This window comes from Fusarium proliferatum (genome assembly GCF_900067095.1).
Source record: "Fusarium proliferatum ET1 genome assembly, contig: FPRO_scaffold001, whole genome shotgun sequence".
In the NCBI taxonomy this organism is placed as follows: Eukaryota; Fungi; Ascomycota; class Sordariomycetes; order Hypocreales; family Nectriaceae; genus Fusarium; species Fusarium proliferatum.
The window spans coordinates 4793997-4809528 of record NW_022194790.1 but is presented as its reverse complement, the minus strand read 5'-3'; the positions used below and the strand labels follow the sequence as shown (position 1 = coordinate 4809528).

The window sequence follows — 15532 nt, the reverse complement described above, 5'->3', positions numbered from 1 at the left end:
TTGAAGAAGAAGTTGAATTTGTTTTGAAGAATATGGCGAGGCATGATATGGGTTTGGAGGAATTGAGTACCTATCAGAGGTATCGTGGTAGGAATTAACAGTTAAGAGAGATTAGCTCTGGCTGATTAGCCTCCCAATCCAATAAGAAAGATTGAGTTACGGAAGCAATTGTCTTGCATGTCACAGATGTCATGATTCAGGGATATCCCGAGCTTCACCTCCACTTTTTCTTGAGAGCTGTTCTCAAGGTGTTACCCGTTCAATCCCCAATCCCACATCCACGCGTTCGTAGATTCCGGAACTGGCAGAGTTGCACCAATGATATCATGAGCGCCCGGCTCATTTCCCCTAAGGTGCATGATACGTACCTTTTTGTGGATAAGATCCCAGTTCCCAGATGTAGAAGCTTCCAACAAGCTCTCCCTCAAGCTATAAGACGAACCCTCCCCTCTTCTGCTGTTTCGTTTCTTTCTGTCTTATCATCACTCAGTACTCATCGCATCTCTATCCGTTGTAATTTCTTAATTCTTTACTTGATACCCCCCACAAGTCATTCACAATGGCTCCCAAGATCGCTATCGTCTACGTATGTTTCACCCCTCCATATCTTGTCATCCCCAGCCCCACCACCATCATCTCTTCATGATCAGCAAACCATCGTTGTTGCTCTTGTGGGATGCTTGAGACTGCCATATGTGACAATGAGTGTCAACCAAGGTTGCACTGTTCAATGGCCTGTCTGTAGTTACGCTCATACAACATTCCACTCGTGACTTTATCATCACCACAAAACACTAACATATCTCGTAGTACTCCATGTACGGCCACATCAAGCAGCTGGCCGAGGCTGAGAAGGCCGGTATTGAGAAGGCCGGCGGCTCTGCCGACCTCTTCCAGGTCCCCGAGACCCTCCCCGAGGATGTCCTCGCCAAGATGCACGCTCCTCCCAAGCCCACCGACGTCCCTACCCTCGACGACCCCTCCGTCCTTGAGGGCTACGATGCTTTCCTCCTTGGTATCCCCACCCGTTACGGAAACTTTCCCGCCCAGTGGAAGGCTTTCTGGGACAAGACTGGCAAGCAGTGGGCTTCTGGTGGTTTCTGGGGCAAGATGGCCGGTATCTTCGTCTCTACCGCCTCCCAGGGTGGTGGTCAAGAGACCACTGCTCAGAACGCTATCTCCACCCTCACTCACCACGGCATCATCTATGTCCCCTTCGGTTACGCCAAGGCTTTCGGTGTTCTGACTGATCTCTCTGAGGTTCGTGGTGGCAGTGCCTGGGGCGCCGGTACCTTCGCTGGTGGTGACGGTTCTCGCCAGCCCTCTGCCAAGGAGCTCGAGCTTGCTCAGATCCAGGGAGAGAACTTCTACCAGACCGTTGCCAAGTTCACCGGTTGACTGCATGGCAGCAGCCAAGCCAAGGCTGCGCCTGAGGTGGCATCGAACACCAACAAGCCTGCCGAGGCTGAAAAGGATACCACTGCTCCCAAACAGGAGAACAAGGGACCCCAAGAGCTTAAGGAGGTCAAGGAGGGACCTTGTGGACTGCCAGCCAAGTGCGTAGTCCAATAGACGAGTTGAACGATAATGGAACGCAAATGCTTAGAATCAATAACAAATACAAATAAATATTCTTATGATAATTTTGTCTGAAGAACTCGCTGTGATATTATCATAAATATCTCTTGAGAACCAATTAAGGGGCACGTTTAAGGGCGACGCGAATGAGAAATGACAATTGATATCGTTTCCGCGTCAGAGGCTTTCCTCCGTGACTGTTATTACAATGCCTGGATCATAACTATTTAATGAATATTACCGCTACTTACAAGGTGCACTGGCTACTGCATGGAGATCAGCAACTGTGACGATTGCATCGAGAGCCTCAAGCAATGGATGGAATGGATGTGCTACCTGGTGGATGGATGTCCACTCCAATGCGAGTAATCGAAGAGCGTCGAGATAGTACAGGCAAGCGCAATAGGTCAATTTCATTTTCTATACCTCGGCTGGGGGCTTGGTAGATGCCCAAATTACTAAGTTAGTAGACAGGAAGTTGCGCCCAGCGCAAACTAGTCCTTGTAATCCGAGAGGATGATTCAAATCTCTAAATAACTACTTGTTGAGAATAGCAAGAAAAGAGGGTATCTTTCGTGCAGTAAAGTCTATCCTTCATCACAGTCTCTGCATCCGTTCCCATTCATAAGACCAAATTCGCAGTCTCCCTCCCAATCCAAGATATGCCTCCCTGTTTCATTTCTTACTTTTGGAAAAGATTTGTCCGTGACCCCTGTGGGTTATCCTGGAGTTCACCGTCATATACTTTGGCTCGCTCGTCTCGAATTGGGCCTGGAACTTGGATCTCTCCTCGATAGATCTCAATGACGTTTACCAATGGAAGGATAAGAAGCAGCATGGAGAGAAGCTGACCGAAGCTCCATACAGTCTCGCCATTGTCTTTGAGCTCGATCGACGGGTGGCCGAATGCTTGGGAAAGCAGGATAATCCGAATCGCTGCCCCAACTGCAATAGCTGTCATCAACACCAACCCGACAACCTGGATGATCTTATAGAATCTTTGCTGCCTGCTGTGAAGATACCAGGTCGCCAGGCCAAAGATGATGCAGTTACCAGCAATGACAACGATTGTGCCGACGTAAGAAAGACCAGCGTTTGAGGCAGCGCCTTTGCCCTCAACTTCCCACACGCAGGATATGGGTAGAGTTTTGTCGTCAAGACCCTTTGAAACACCCTCGAGAACAAAGACGCCAGATACGCACGACAACGCCAAATTGACGAACATAAGAAACTGTCGCAACCATCGAATCACCCAATCGCGGCGGTAATCCTGTTTAAGAGCCAAAAGTGTCGTGTTATGGGTCGCCATAGAAAGGAGTGACAGCATCCATATGAGGAAGAAGTGATACGGCACTAGACTGTTCATCTTGGCAAGTCCAACACTCTGGATACCAATTCCCTGCATAATTTGAGAGTCGCTATAACCGTTGAGCAGCTTCCGCCGGATGACCGAGTCTCTCCCTCGCATTTCGGCAAAAATGACGCTACTCGATAATATGATGGCGAGCAGCGCCGTGATCATGAACGATAGTAGGATCTGTCGTGTGTCAGCACCTGCTTATGTTTTCTTTCGATATGCTAGGATTGAAGCCTACACCAGCGCCTGCGACGCCGGCATCGCTGGCTGTTGGAGCGGTCGCATTTCGATCGCAATTGGCGGATTCAAACAGAGCCATAATGGAGCACAAATGGGTTAAAGAACGTCGTGAGCATACAAAGAAAATATAGAAGGCATCACCAGAAGACAGATATTCAGGGTGCAAAGATGACTGGGGCTCGAATTTATTATGACGTTTAAGCGCGGACCCCTGGTCGCACTGGTATCTGAAACAGGCCCTCTGGTCAGGATCTACAGCAACATTGCGGAGTCACTGGATCGCATTTCAAGTTGGCATTGGGGCTGTGTTGAAGGTGTTTGGGCCAAATCCTGCCAGCACACAGCCAGAGGATCTTCTTTGTGCCTTGGGGGATGCTTGGTTGCCACAAAGAGGTGCCATCAGCCATCAGCCATCCCATGAATGGCCTCGATGCAGTCACATTTGCCTGCCGCAAACCCTCGTTATGCAGCCATCAACCTGATTGTACTTGGTGGTACTATTTGTGTCTCTAACACAGTAGCAACCAGTTCATCAGGGCAGAGGATGGGACAATTCACACAATGCTCAGACCTGTTTTCGTGGTGGAATGTCACACTCAATTTCTGCTCCCCCGCAGATCGTATTTTGGTGTAGGTACATATTCCAAGGACACTAAAGCGAATGAAACATTTGATGATCGGCGCCAATTTCTCAATCAACAATCCAGGAAACACTTCGTTACGAATGCCACCATGCTGCAGCCAAGCATATTTACCCAGTCCTACCTGACAAGGATAAAAGACAGCAGCGCATCGCACTTTTTGGTTTCCACGCTTTCAGCTCTTGCTTTATCGTGAAAAAAGTACCCGAACGAACCAATATATGCAGTCGCAACCTGATCCTCTCGCATGGCGAAGAAGCCTTTATGTGGAAATATTCATTATCATGGGGTCTCATTGTGGGAGCTTTGCCGACTACTGATCGGAACAATTATGGACATGCTATGCTTCTACCACATCGATCAAGTTTCGGGGTTTTGGGGGCATGACTGATCCGTCGCATCACCCCAGTGCTTTGGTACAGGCAGCCAGCAGATGCCCCAATGCTTGGATTCCACACCCTTTGGCCTGCCTACGATACCTTCAGTCTCTACACATGGTTTGTTTGCTTTCAAGTGGACGAGGCGTAAGCTAGGCTCCTTCTTGGCCGGGAATGCCTCTGGAAAGTCTTTTGTTCGACTTAAACCCCTCAGATCCTTGCCAACCAGGGGGTCGATAATTTGTCGACCTCTTGAAAATCGTATCCGAAGAGTGAGGCACAGGACGAAGCGAGAAGAGGTGACAAACTTCTCGGGCGCCTGTGCCGTGGGGGAAAATATGAAGAAATGCCCGCCAACGTGCCTATCTCGTCGCTAAAACCACCGGAGTAACGAGACGCGTTGTTGGGCTGGTGCGATATGACCAGCAAGAGTACGACTCGTCGCATGCCAAGGCCATATTTTTCAGCAGTCTTGATCAAGTCTCCAAGTGCAGCTCAGGCCAGATTCTGACATTGCTGGCATAAACTGATCTATCAAGCAAACAAGCTCGATGCCTGATCCCAGTATGCAACAAAGAGTGTTCCTTCAGGTAGAAGATGTGCGGAGCGCAGGTAACGAGTTCCAGATCCTGGTTCAATCATAACGGTTGAAAATGACTCGAAGCGAGTGGAAGGATGCGAGCGAGTGTCCCAAAATTGCGACTTGCATGAGGAGAGGTGGTTTTCTTGGTGTGTTGGACTCACCCGCAGATGAACCAGGCCTAGCTTGACCCGACAGTTTGGATATCACAGTGATAGTGCGACATACCCACATGAGCCTTCCATTCACATGATAAGAGGCGTCGGTCGGGGGACTGGTTCCGCTGCAACTATGTGGATAATAGTCGATGCTGGAAGCAGAAATGAGGACGCGGCCGGCCGCCCCAACTGTGTGCCGTTGTCTCTTGACGATCGTGTTGGGTTGGCCCGGGCCGGCCGTCATTCGTCTAAGAGCTTCGCTTCGCCAGCAGTGTCTGCTCGTCTCCATACGCAAATTGGACCAGGGTCAGCCCGATCTCTAGGGCACAGATATAGGATTTCACCTTTACATGAGAGTTTATGGAAAGGACACACAATACACCATCTGTCGAGTGAAAGGCTGGCTTGGAAACAGGCTTGTATATGTTGGGTTGCGTGCATGATGCAGTCGGTTGCTGGCCATTGAAACGAAACACTGAGCAGCAAATGGCTTCATTAGGATCTAAATATCAAACCAAACACGAAGGCAGAATGACACCATGAGCCAGGACATAGCTGGTCCATATCAGATGTACCAAAAATCAGCGTCCATCTGATGGCCAATGGCTCACCTTGAGCGCCAATGACAAAGGAAGTAGTGTTGGGTAAGCATCAGGCGGAGAGAAGATACCTTTCAACAACCTTAACGAGTTGCCTGTCTCAGCCCCAATGCACAACCAACAGCTATAATGTTGAAGGATGTCGGGTAGAGAACGAACCACAAACAACCTTGCACCTCGACCCATATCCGACGTGAAATCTTGGGTGCCGCAACTATTTGTTTGCTTGCCATCAGAGGCGTGCATAAGGTAGGTTGGTATGGATATTGTTGGATGTCATCCACTCCCCTGTCTGTCCCCTCCTTGGCTGAGGTAGTCATTTATAGAAGCGCATCTCTCCCACAGAACGTTATCGAGGTCACACATACTACTACTGAATATTTCTTAATTAGCGATGCTTTTGATCCCACGACAACATGCTGGCCCCGTTGGCCGAGCATTTGAACCTGAGCTCAATCGCCCTTCATATTCCCACCAGAAGAAGTATGCATCGAGTTGTCCAACCTGGCTACCAAAAGTTCTTCAAACAAACAAGCTATCGCTATTAGAACGGCTCCCCAACGACGTGCAGAGGCTCATTTTTTCGAACCTGGACTATCAGTCTCTCATCTTCCTGTCCATGGTGAACCGACACTTTCATCGTACAGTAGACCCCCCACGCACGGCAACACTACGAGACAAGTTTGAGTTGGTCATGAGAGCAGCAAAGGACTTTCCACAACATTGGGCCAGCGAGAAAAAGAAAGATCAAAGACCCGGAAACTTAGAGTGCTACTGGTGCTTCCGTGTACGGAGTCCGCAACATTTTGATGTGTTACAAGCCAACACGGCCTACTTTGACCCACAAGGCCGATTGGTGCCGGAGCAGGAGGCGGGACCTCAAGACCGGCTTGTGCCCCTCCGCCGCTTCTGTATCGGATGTGGAGTAAAGGCTGGACTTCACGCACCATCTGACTGCATCGTGACGAGAACAGGCCTGGACCTCTGGGTTTGCCGATGCCGGCGTGTGTGGCAGAAACCTGACTGCCTGCAGTGTCCAGACTGCTCTTCAACTTGCCCACTGCGGCCCAAAAGAAGGTGGTGTGGCTGTGATTATTCGTCTGCGCGACCCCAGCATTGTGTCCTATTACATCAGGGAATCTAGGTGGCAAGCATCAGCAATCGAAAGGCGTGCATGTATGATGGAGACTGCCAGATAGAGGCCCCCGGATAGAACAGGGCTACAGTTTTAAGGTATACACGGAGCTGAGGCAAGTCAGATCGAGTCATGCATTGGTCGAATCCAAGGGACACTTGACGAGAAACTGGGGCAAGAGTACATCCGGGATATGGAAAACTAGATATCGATATCCATGTTAGCACCAGGGAGTTTGATACGTTACTAGCGAAGAATTATAATGATTTTGATTCTTTGAATCCGATTACTGCTTCATACGTGAAAGCATAACCAACGTAGTCATTGTACTAAAATTTCAGAGATGAAAAGCTAGAAATATTGATATCCTTCTAGAAGCAACGTGGTATGCCGCAATTGCTCACCGGATGAGCCAGGGCAATGCATACTACAACTTGGGTAATCCAGAATCTATCAAAGCAGTATCCATGATCAGCATCTTTTATTCTCGCCTCATGTCTAGAATATGATGCCCAAAGCTGGCCACGCCGGAGATGCGAGCTGTGTGTCATCACCTGACCTCACGCGTTTCGCTGTGGTAATCGTGCAATTGAAGCCCAGTTTCTCCTCCTTTGCTCTGTATGTTTAGGAAAGATTGTTTTCCGTAGTCACATGGTTGCAGTGAAATGAACAATGTTTCATCGGTGAGGATGATTGGGGTTGGAGGTTTGCTGGACTTTATTGGGTGTTTTGTTGTTACTTGCTGAGCGGTAGAAATATGATGGGAAAGACTTTCAAGGCCTTATATAGGCAGTATTTCTGATCTCTCATTCTTTTCAGTTACGCAGCGTTCATTATTATCTGTCACAGCTATGAAGTTAATTAAATTTCGACAACTCAATCGCTGTGTTGCCCACATCAATGCTCAAGGAGTCCTCCGTGATTCACAATCACTCCTCAACAATACATATATAAGCAATCAAACCTTCACCTCAGCTATTTTCATTCTCTTCCTTCAACCTTCTATTTGCTTCCATACGGGAGAAGCCTTGCCTCAAATACCAGCCATCACTTCTTCTTTGTCGTCGTCGTTCGTTGTGCCTACCCATCATGGGTGACAATATCCCTCAGCCACCCAATGAGCCTGTCCTCGGTCCAACCCTAGCATCATCAAGTATTGAAGATATTCCGACTCTTGATCTTCTTGTCAAGCTAGAGCTGGATCGGGGCAGCGATGGAACTAAACCATGCGATGACAAAGAGAAAGAGGTGCAAACACTTCCCAACTACACTACTTCCAGGATTAACACCCTCTGCTAGACCACTGAATCTCATCTAAAGAAGGACGTTCTCTCGGAATCTACTGCTGATGATGATGTCCATCTACCGCCCAGCGACGAAACACCTCAGAACCATGAGCACGAGCTTTTTGATGACATAGCCACTGAGTATGGGGACACCTCAGGTTCCGAACCGGAATTTTCGTCGAGTTCGGAATTTGATTTCGGGTCGGATGATGAGAATGAAGAAACAACAGATAAGTAAGGCACTGAGGAATTGTTGAGGAAGTCGTTTGTGTTGACATTGCCCCTTAGTCTGATCCGCTATGTCACAGCTCATCGAGACGAGCCGTTTGAGTACGTCTATCGCTTTCTTCCTCTGAAGCCCCTGGAACCGCTCGAAAGCCCCGAGATTACTGCCATGGAACCTGCTGGCTTGCCATTGATGCCATCTGCCACTACGGATGTTCTCTTTCGAAATGAATTTTTTATCGTCAAGCGGTCTCTCATCGCGGGATGGGGCGCCTTCGCAGTCAAAGACCTCGAGGTTGGAGACAAGATTCTCGTTGAAAAGCCACTATTCACTGCCGACAACAACACGCTGTACAAGGAATTCGATAAACTGGACCGGGAATCGCAGGACATTGCGCTGGGCCTTCATGCTAATAGCTACTGTAAATTCCAGAGCATCAAGGCCGTCTGGACTACAAATTGGTAAGTTGAGAGTTGAGGAACGAAGGAGATAGGTCTGATGGTGCCTTTAGCTTTTCGACAGGTGTTTGGGATGAAGCAGGCCTTTTCCCTATTGCGTCACGCTTCAATCACACATGTCATCCGAGACAGACCGTTGAATACCACTACAACAAGGCTGGCGAGGTACTTGAGATGGAAGTCAAGGCAGACGTTATCAAAGAAGGAGAGGAGCTGACCATCTCGTATGGTTTCGGGCTGACTCCCGCCGACTTGTTCTATCGCTATGGGTTCAGATGTCGCTGTGGAGGATGCTCTGGATGGACAGAAGAGGACGAGAGAGGAATGTGGTGAGTGGCACGTTGCTTTGCTTGGTTTTGATACTGCAAAGATGGCTTTGGGTCCAGCATTCGAGACAAGATTGACGCTTCAGGCTTTTGTTTGATGTTGGATTTGTATTTCCCTGGATATAGGGTCATTCTTTGGTCCTTGGGAGATAGGAGATGAGAGCGGCTTTGGGCGAAGAAGAGCAACCACTCTAGGTATAGGCGTTGAAATAATAAAAACAATGAGAAGCCTCAACCTGAACTTTGGGTCAGTTGTCACTCGTGATGTTCTTTTGTTCATAATAGACATAAATTCTCTGTGCTCCAAGACAGGTAGTTTTGGCCATTCCTCCTCCTTGTTATTTCGTGCCTTTCGAGGCAAACTTGAGAACTATATAGAAAGGATTTCAAAAGTTGATAGAACATCACAAGTTCAACTGCTGCGCTGTTTATTCCTTGTGGGAGTCACCCGGGTGTCTGCCTACACTAAGTCAAGCTGAGCCTCAAGAAAGATACCGTATGAGTCAATCACCGACGAAGCATAGTGACGATTCGTGAAACACAACATTTATATTATGCCAGTAAAAAGAACTACTTTCTCCAGCAAAGGTACACATTCTTTTCGCAACACAAAGCAGCCCCTCTCTCTATCTCAATGCCTCCATCTTCCCAATACTATCAATCCTCCAAGATCACCAACTATCTCCACGTACATTGACGAACAATTTTGAAAGGAGACAACAAAAATCACAAATCATGGGCGAATACACGGTAATTGAGGGAAACACTCCTGAAAGTGTGACGGATTGGTCGAATCACCAGAATAATTCTGGCAGTGATGTCTTTTACTTCAGTTTCGCTGAACTAGCCATGCAGGTTGTTCTCTCAGCGGACCATCAGACCATGATTTCATCTCAAATCATTGATACTTATCGGTCATTCTCGAGAAAGTCGATAGATCCTCTTCGCGAAGAAGTCCGCTCCATCATGAGAACAGCCCTTGGAGACGACTCTTGTCATGTCAGGACGTTTGATATGCAAATCGCCATCCTTCAGATGTTGGAAGCAATTCACGAATTTGAACTGGCACGGCAGTCTTCCAAGCCAGAAAAGTACGAAAAAGGATATGCAGCAGACGAAGTGTCAGACTGGAATGAGGTTATCAACAACCCCTTCGGCCTCGATGTATCAACCATCCAAGACACAGCCTACTCAATCCTCCGTAAAACGCCCGAGGAACTGACAGCTGGTATCCCCAAAGAATGGAGAGTCATTCACATGGAATCTGTCCTTCGCCACGATCTCGTCCGGCGGTTCTGGAGCTACCAGGAGTCACTGGAGACAGACCTGAGATCGTGCGGGACGAATCTACGAGACAGAATTCCGCCTCATTCGAAGTTGACCGGCCAAGTCCGAGCCCAAATTAACCACGAGACTATTATTCAGGACATGACTTCTCCTCGTGTGACTTTCCACGGTACTCCCCTTCAGTCAGTAGGATCCATTGTCCGCCATGGTTTCAAGATGCCAGGGAAATTAGTAGAAGGGAAAGTAGTCGCTTCTCCTAGATCGGGCATAGTATTTGACCGAGGAATTTACTCATCCCAAGAGGCCTTCTATGCTATATCTTATGCTCGTGGTCAGAGAGAGATGACCCCAGTCGGCATGCTGCCTAGCATGAGGTTATTTGTCTGCGCTACTATCATGGGTCGAACATATACCGGGAGTGACGGACGCCATGGTCCCCTGATTGAAGGTCATGACTCGCACTTCGACGGCGGGTTTGAATACATCGTCCACAATGAACGAGCCATGATTCCCTGCTACGTCATCCACCTCGATCTCGGCTCAGAGGCAGCCAAGCAGGCCCTCAAAGACGTGCAGGCCAACCCTGAGGAATTCTACAATCTGACCAAGACCAAGAAGCGCCCCGAAGCGAAAAGCACAGCACCTGGAGATATCCAACGTGAGAAGGAAGCTAGAAAAGCGGCAGCTCTGAAGTGGTTTCCTTATGGCTTTGGCCCTGCTACGGGTACAACATTTGTGATTGAGGAGGTGGGCGAGATTTCGGACGATGAAGAGGAATACGGAGACTGGCAAGCTGACAAGCATGGCTATTCGAATGCTTACGTCGAGAAGAACACCGTTTGGGACGATGAGGGGTGGGAGTACTATGATGAGAATGGAAACCTGGTCAAAGGGAAGAGGCGTCTGATGGATCAATATCAGCATGCCACGCGGGCACACAAGAACAAAAAGGGGGCCTGATCCCCAGGAAAGCAAAACTCTTGACCGTGTCAAGATTAAGTGGTCTAAATACATACCAAGATATCCCAAACCCGCCTATGTATTTTCGTCACTTAGAATAGAGGCCCTAAGTTTTCTTCCCCGAGCTTGTCAGAGAATTATCGAGTGCCCATTGCAGTAAATTGTAGGTGTTTTCTTCTGATCCCGAACGCCATGCCATGCCATGCAGTCCATGCAGTCCATCCATCCATCATATGATACATCCTCTAATCCCAATACTTAATCTCACCGTCCAGACCCGCCGTAACCACCTTGCTGGTCTCTTGAGGATGCCACTTGACAGTGGTGACAGCCTGATTACCAGCCTTGAACTTGTGATACATCTTACACGTCTTCCAGTCCCAGAAACATACATAACCACCAGAGTCACCTGAGGCAAGGAATTGTCCATCAGGACTGCAGTCGAGATCGATGCCAAGACCAGCGTTGTTGTGACCGCGGTAGCTCTTCTTTCGGTTCTGCCGGAACTTGTCGTTTGCGCCATAGACGAGAATCTGGTTATCGGAACTCTGATATGCGACGTATTTGCCGCTGGGGTGGGGAGCTGCGCGGGTCATAGGATACATATCTGGTTCAGCGATGTATTTGATGGGGACGGGAATGTTGTAGTCCCACGCTCGGAGAGACTTGTCATCAGAAGTTGTCATAAAGCGTCGGTTCTCGTCAACGAATGTGATGGTGTTAATGGCAGCTAAGTGATGATCATACTCCTGGACAACCTCGTTCGGTGTTCGAATGTCGAATTGGACAATCTTCTTATCCGACATACCGGCCAAAAACTCATTCGCATGCTCAGGATCAGGGTTAAATTTGATGACATGGGGAGTCTTGCCAGTCGTGAACTTGCTCACGCAAACACCCTTCTCAGTATCCCAGAGCTTGATCATGCGATCGTAAGAAGAAGAGAGAAACTGAGTGCCCGATGTGTTGAAGCAAATATCTGAAATAGCTTTCGAGTGTCCAGAGTATGTTCGTAGGAGCTCTCGCTCGTGGTACACATCGAAGATCTTGACGGTAGTGTCGGCGCTGGCTGATAAGAGCAAATGTCCAGACGACGGGAAGAAGCGCAACGCGGTGATCGCCTTGGAATGGTTCTTCCAAGAGTGAATCTGATGCTTGGGAATAAAGTTGGTGATGCTTCCCACTTCTTTTCGAAGGTCGATGTCCAAGTCTTGGGGAACGTGCATATAAGTCCTACCCTGGTAATCGTACTCGGCGGATCCGTGGAACATCGTCGTCTCGTCACCCATCTCCTCGGCCTCCTTCCGTCGTTCCAAAGCCTTGGTCGGTGCCTTGACAATTGTTCCACTCTCGACTACCTCTTCCTCCTCTTCGACAATCTCATATTCCTCATCGCTCGCCAATTCTTCGTCGTCCGCAACAACCTCGTATTCTGCCTTTTTGTATCGTGCCCAAGGCCCGACATAAGACCCAGGTCCCTCCGCAATCGTCGCGCTGCCCTTGCTCTCTCGCCCAGCTCGTATCCTGGCAGCCTCTGCTTTTTGCTCTGCATTCGTCTGGTACTCTCGTTCAGGGCCACCTCGTCGCTCGATAGCACGATGCTTGCTCCGGAATGTGTGTTCGCTTAGGAAAGTCTCCTCTGCATGTCCAGTTGGGACGCTCTTGCGCTTCAAAATGTTGTTCTCGTCCTTGAACGGGTTCAATGGTCCAGCCTTAGGACGTGATAGATCTTCAGCCGAGTAAGGCACAACAGCATGATCAGGTTCAGCTTGTTCTCGAACTATGAGCGCATCTTGCGGCGCCATATTTGGCGGATATTCGCCAAAATCCGCCATGATGATGGAAATCCGCCTTTGGGTGGGTTGAGGAAAAGGTTGCCCCAACTGCTGATGATGAAGAAACCAAAGGAGTTAACTATATTTGCACTGCTTGGTTAAGGCAGCGATCGAGTCATTAAAGCAGATAAACCTTGTCTGATTCTGACTTCTGCGATGATGGCCTCGCTATTCAACTTATTGGTGGAAACGCTAAAAGTCTCGATGAACTTGTGCAAAACTGATTGATTGATTGATTGATTGCTAGTTGAAGATCAAGGCATCTCAACGAGACATAAGGAAGGGTATGATGAAGGGAATGAGCGTAGATGATTGGTAGAGTTTGAACGTCGCAAAGTATAGGTACTAGGTAAGGTAGTCAAGCTCTATCAAGCGCGACAGAGTAGATCGCGAAGCAGAAACAGTCACGTGACTTTGATTGCAATTGCATGTTCACTTCGCAGGTACACGGGGAGCAAGAAATTGGAGAAAATTTCCAAGTTTCCTAAAAGCAGGTGCCTGATCTTACCCAAGGCCTATCGTATCTAAGCTGAATTTACGTAAGTTTTCTTTTGTCGTTTAGGATAAAGGCCCTGAGTTTTCTTCCCAAAGGCAGGGTTTGGCCGTTTAAGCCTGAGTACCTCAACTGATACGAGCAATGTTTGTAATGAGTTGTAACTCATATACTATACATAAAGAGACTATACATTTCATCCAAAGCATGGAAACTGGCCATTTTATTCGGTCATTCATCAATTATCACACCGGGCTCAAATGCTGAAGGACGACGGACGCGGCCACCACCAAGTGCGATCAATGCCTCAGTCTCCAACAGAACATGCCACCCACCGCCTTCATGAAGTAATCAACCAGAGCGCCAGCTGGCATGATACCAGGATATATACGCCAAGCCCGCCTCTTAAAAAAAGCTATCATCATCATCTATACTGTCTTCCACTCGTTGTGTACTGCCGTAGCAGACTTATATCGTGTTCTCTTGTTCTTGTCGTCGCGTGACTAGTCGACTCGGCCCTGGGTGTCAGCTGAACTCAACCAGCTTGTTAAGCTATTGCAATCTGTCCTATCTGACGTAGCCAAACGTTGCCTAACATCGGTGATATCGGACCGCGGCTCATTTGAGAGGGGTAGCATTTTAGGAGGACTCGTCTCGGATAAGAGCAACAATCATGCTGTAGAGGTAGAAGAAGAACATGAGCAGGTGAAAGCCAAGCTTGAAGAAAGATTCCTGTTGTCGGGTTAATGCTGCGCTTTGCTACGAGTCAAGCTAGAACACATACCTTCTTGTGAACATTGAGCTTGCGGAAGATCTCAGTCGCATCGAGGAGATGAGTGTTGTCGACAATCCTAGCAACGGTCAGTCTATTGTCGCAGAACTCGGGGTGTAGTCGACATACTTCTTGACGTTCCAGCCAAGGAGAGGCAAGTTGAGAATGAGAGGGATCCAGTAACCGTTGATGAGGAAGAGGAAGGTCAAGAAACCGTGCACAGCAGCCTCGGGGATGATATAGGTATTGAGTCGGTTGCAGAGGTCAATGGGGTTAATGTAATCACTGTTACCATATGCGATTAGTTTTCATCTCATCAAATGCTTTAAATACGCGCATCTGAGGCGCAAAGTTTGACAACCTGACAGCAGCGCTTGCAAGAACCATGGGAACCATACCATTCCAAATCACTGTACATAATAGTGAAGAAAACCTGTAAAAAGAGGTTGACGGCGTTGATAAGCACCGACAGCAAAAACAGCCAAGCTTCTCCAGACATCATGTTGGGCTAAAGTGTAAATGTGACGTTGAGGATTGGTGATCGAGTTGGGATGACGATGTCGGTCGATGACAGCTGTTTGACAAGCTCTGTCACAGGCTGCAGATCGCGGTGCAAGGCGAGGGACGATAAGCTTCGGAGTGGTACAGTTCGCGAAAAGCTCTGGGTAGCTGAAAATGCCAAAGTTGCCTTGCAGCAAAGATTTCTTTAGTCACGGAGCGTGAGGGGAATAACAGAGTGGAAGAGGAGAAATCTTGGTGGCGGGCAATGGATGGTGTGGAAATGGTAACTTAGTGGGAGTGGTAGCGGTGGTGAGTTCTGGTGGAGATATGGTGGAGGTGGACCTGGAGAGGTTAGGTTAAGTTAGGTTCCTGGGCTGGTTAGATAAAAACTAGCCGCGATGATGGAAGCGGCGACAGCTCAGGGCACACCCTCGAAGCTGACAGCAGGGACATTGTGCTGAGAACCCCCTGTAATCCCGGCGACCTCTGCCTTGATCCCCTGTGCTGAAAACGCCTTCCACGGCGGATGGCGTGGCCAAGTGACGCCTGCATGTGGCTGGGAGGGTTCACAGTCTCACTGAGCCTTTGAGACGCAGGGTTTATTACTCTCCAACTTTGACAGCGAGAGCCATTTGCGTCACTCCACAGATAGATAAGCCTGCATCCGGGGATATGCACCACGGACATCGACAATGATGTAACGACGTGTGGCCTGACTTGGCC

At 48.6% G+C, this 15532-nt stretch overlaps 7 protein-coding genes across 7 annotated transcripts; 4 read left to right on the top strand and 3 right to left on the bottom strand.

Moving 5' to 3' along the window:
- Nucleotides 1–559: 559 nt before the first annotated feature.
- FPRO_00523 (putative 1,4-Benzoquinone reductase) lies at nt 560–1398 on the top strand (the record flags this gene model as incomplete). Its single annotated transcript, XM_031225297.1, has 2 exons — nt 560–586; nt 811–1398. 2 exons carry the CDS (start codon nt 560–562, stop codon nt 1396–1398), a joined length of 615 nt encoding a protein of 204 aa, XP_031075947.1.
- An 862-nt stretch (nt 1399–2260) lies between these two features.
- Nucleotides 2261–3254, bottom strand: FPRO_00524 (uncharacterized protein; the record flags this gene model as incomplete). Its single annotated transcript, XM_031225296.1, has 2 exons — nt 2261–3115; nt 3174–3254. 2 exons carry the CDS (start codon nt 3252–3254, stop codon nt 2261–2263), a joined length of 936 nt encoding a protein of 311 aa, XP_031075946.1.
- A 2670-nt stretch (nt 3255–5924) lies between these two features.
- On the top strand, nt 5925–6870 carry FPRO_00525 (uncharacterized protein; the record flags this gene model as incomplete). The annotated part of the gene is made up of 3 exons (XM_031225294.1): nt 5925–6518; nt 6571–6706; nt 6764–6870. The coding sequence occupies 3 exons, from the start codon at nt 5925–5927 to the stop codon at nt 6868–6870; spliced, it is 837 nt and encodes a 278-aa protein (XP_031075945.1).
- An 884-nt stretch (nt 6871–7754) lies between these two features.
- On the top strand, nt 7755–8968 carry FPRO_00526 (uncharacterized protein; the record flags this gene model as incomplete). The annotated part of the gene is made up of 4 exons (XM_031225293.1): nt 7755–7913; nt 7965–8185; nt 8240–8638; nt 8689–8968. The coding sequence occupies 4 exons, from the start codon at nt 7755–7757 to the stop codon at nt 8966–8968; spliced, it is 1059 nt and encodes a 352-aa protein (XP_031075944.1).
- Nucleotides 8969–9696: 728 nt separating this feature from the next.
- On the top strand, nt 9697–11208 carry FPRO_00527 (uncharacterized protein; the record flags this gene model as incomplete). The annotated part of the gene is made up of 1 exon (XM_031225292.1): nt 9697–11208. The coding sequence occupies one exon, from the start codon at nt 9697–9699 to the stop codon at nt 11206–11208; it is 1512 nt and encodes a 503-aa protein (XP_031075943.1).
- Nucleotides 11209–11453: 245 nt separating this feature from the next.
- FPRO_00528 (putative CDC40-cell division control protein) lies at nt 11454–13043 on the bottom strand (the record flags this gene model as incomplete). The annotated part of the gene is made up of 1 exon (XM_031225291.1): nt 11454–13043. The coding sequence occupies one exon, from the start codon at nt 13041–13043 to the stop codon at nt 11454–11456; it is 1590 nt and encodes a 529-aa protein (XP_031075942.1).
- A 1132-nt stretch (nt 13044–14175) lies between these two features.
- Nucleotides 14176–14807, bottom strand: FPRO_00529 (putative ERV14-ER-derived Vesicles; the record flags this gene model as incomplete). Its single annotated transcript, XM_031225290.1, has 4 exons — nt 14176–14268; nt 14321–14387; nt 14438–14593; nt 14707–14807. The coding sequence occupies 4 exons, from the start codon at nt 14805–14807 to the stop codon at nt 14176–14178; spliced, it is 417 nt and encodes a 138-aa protein (XP_031075941.1).
- Nucleotides 14808–15532: the final 725 nt, after the last annotated feature.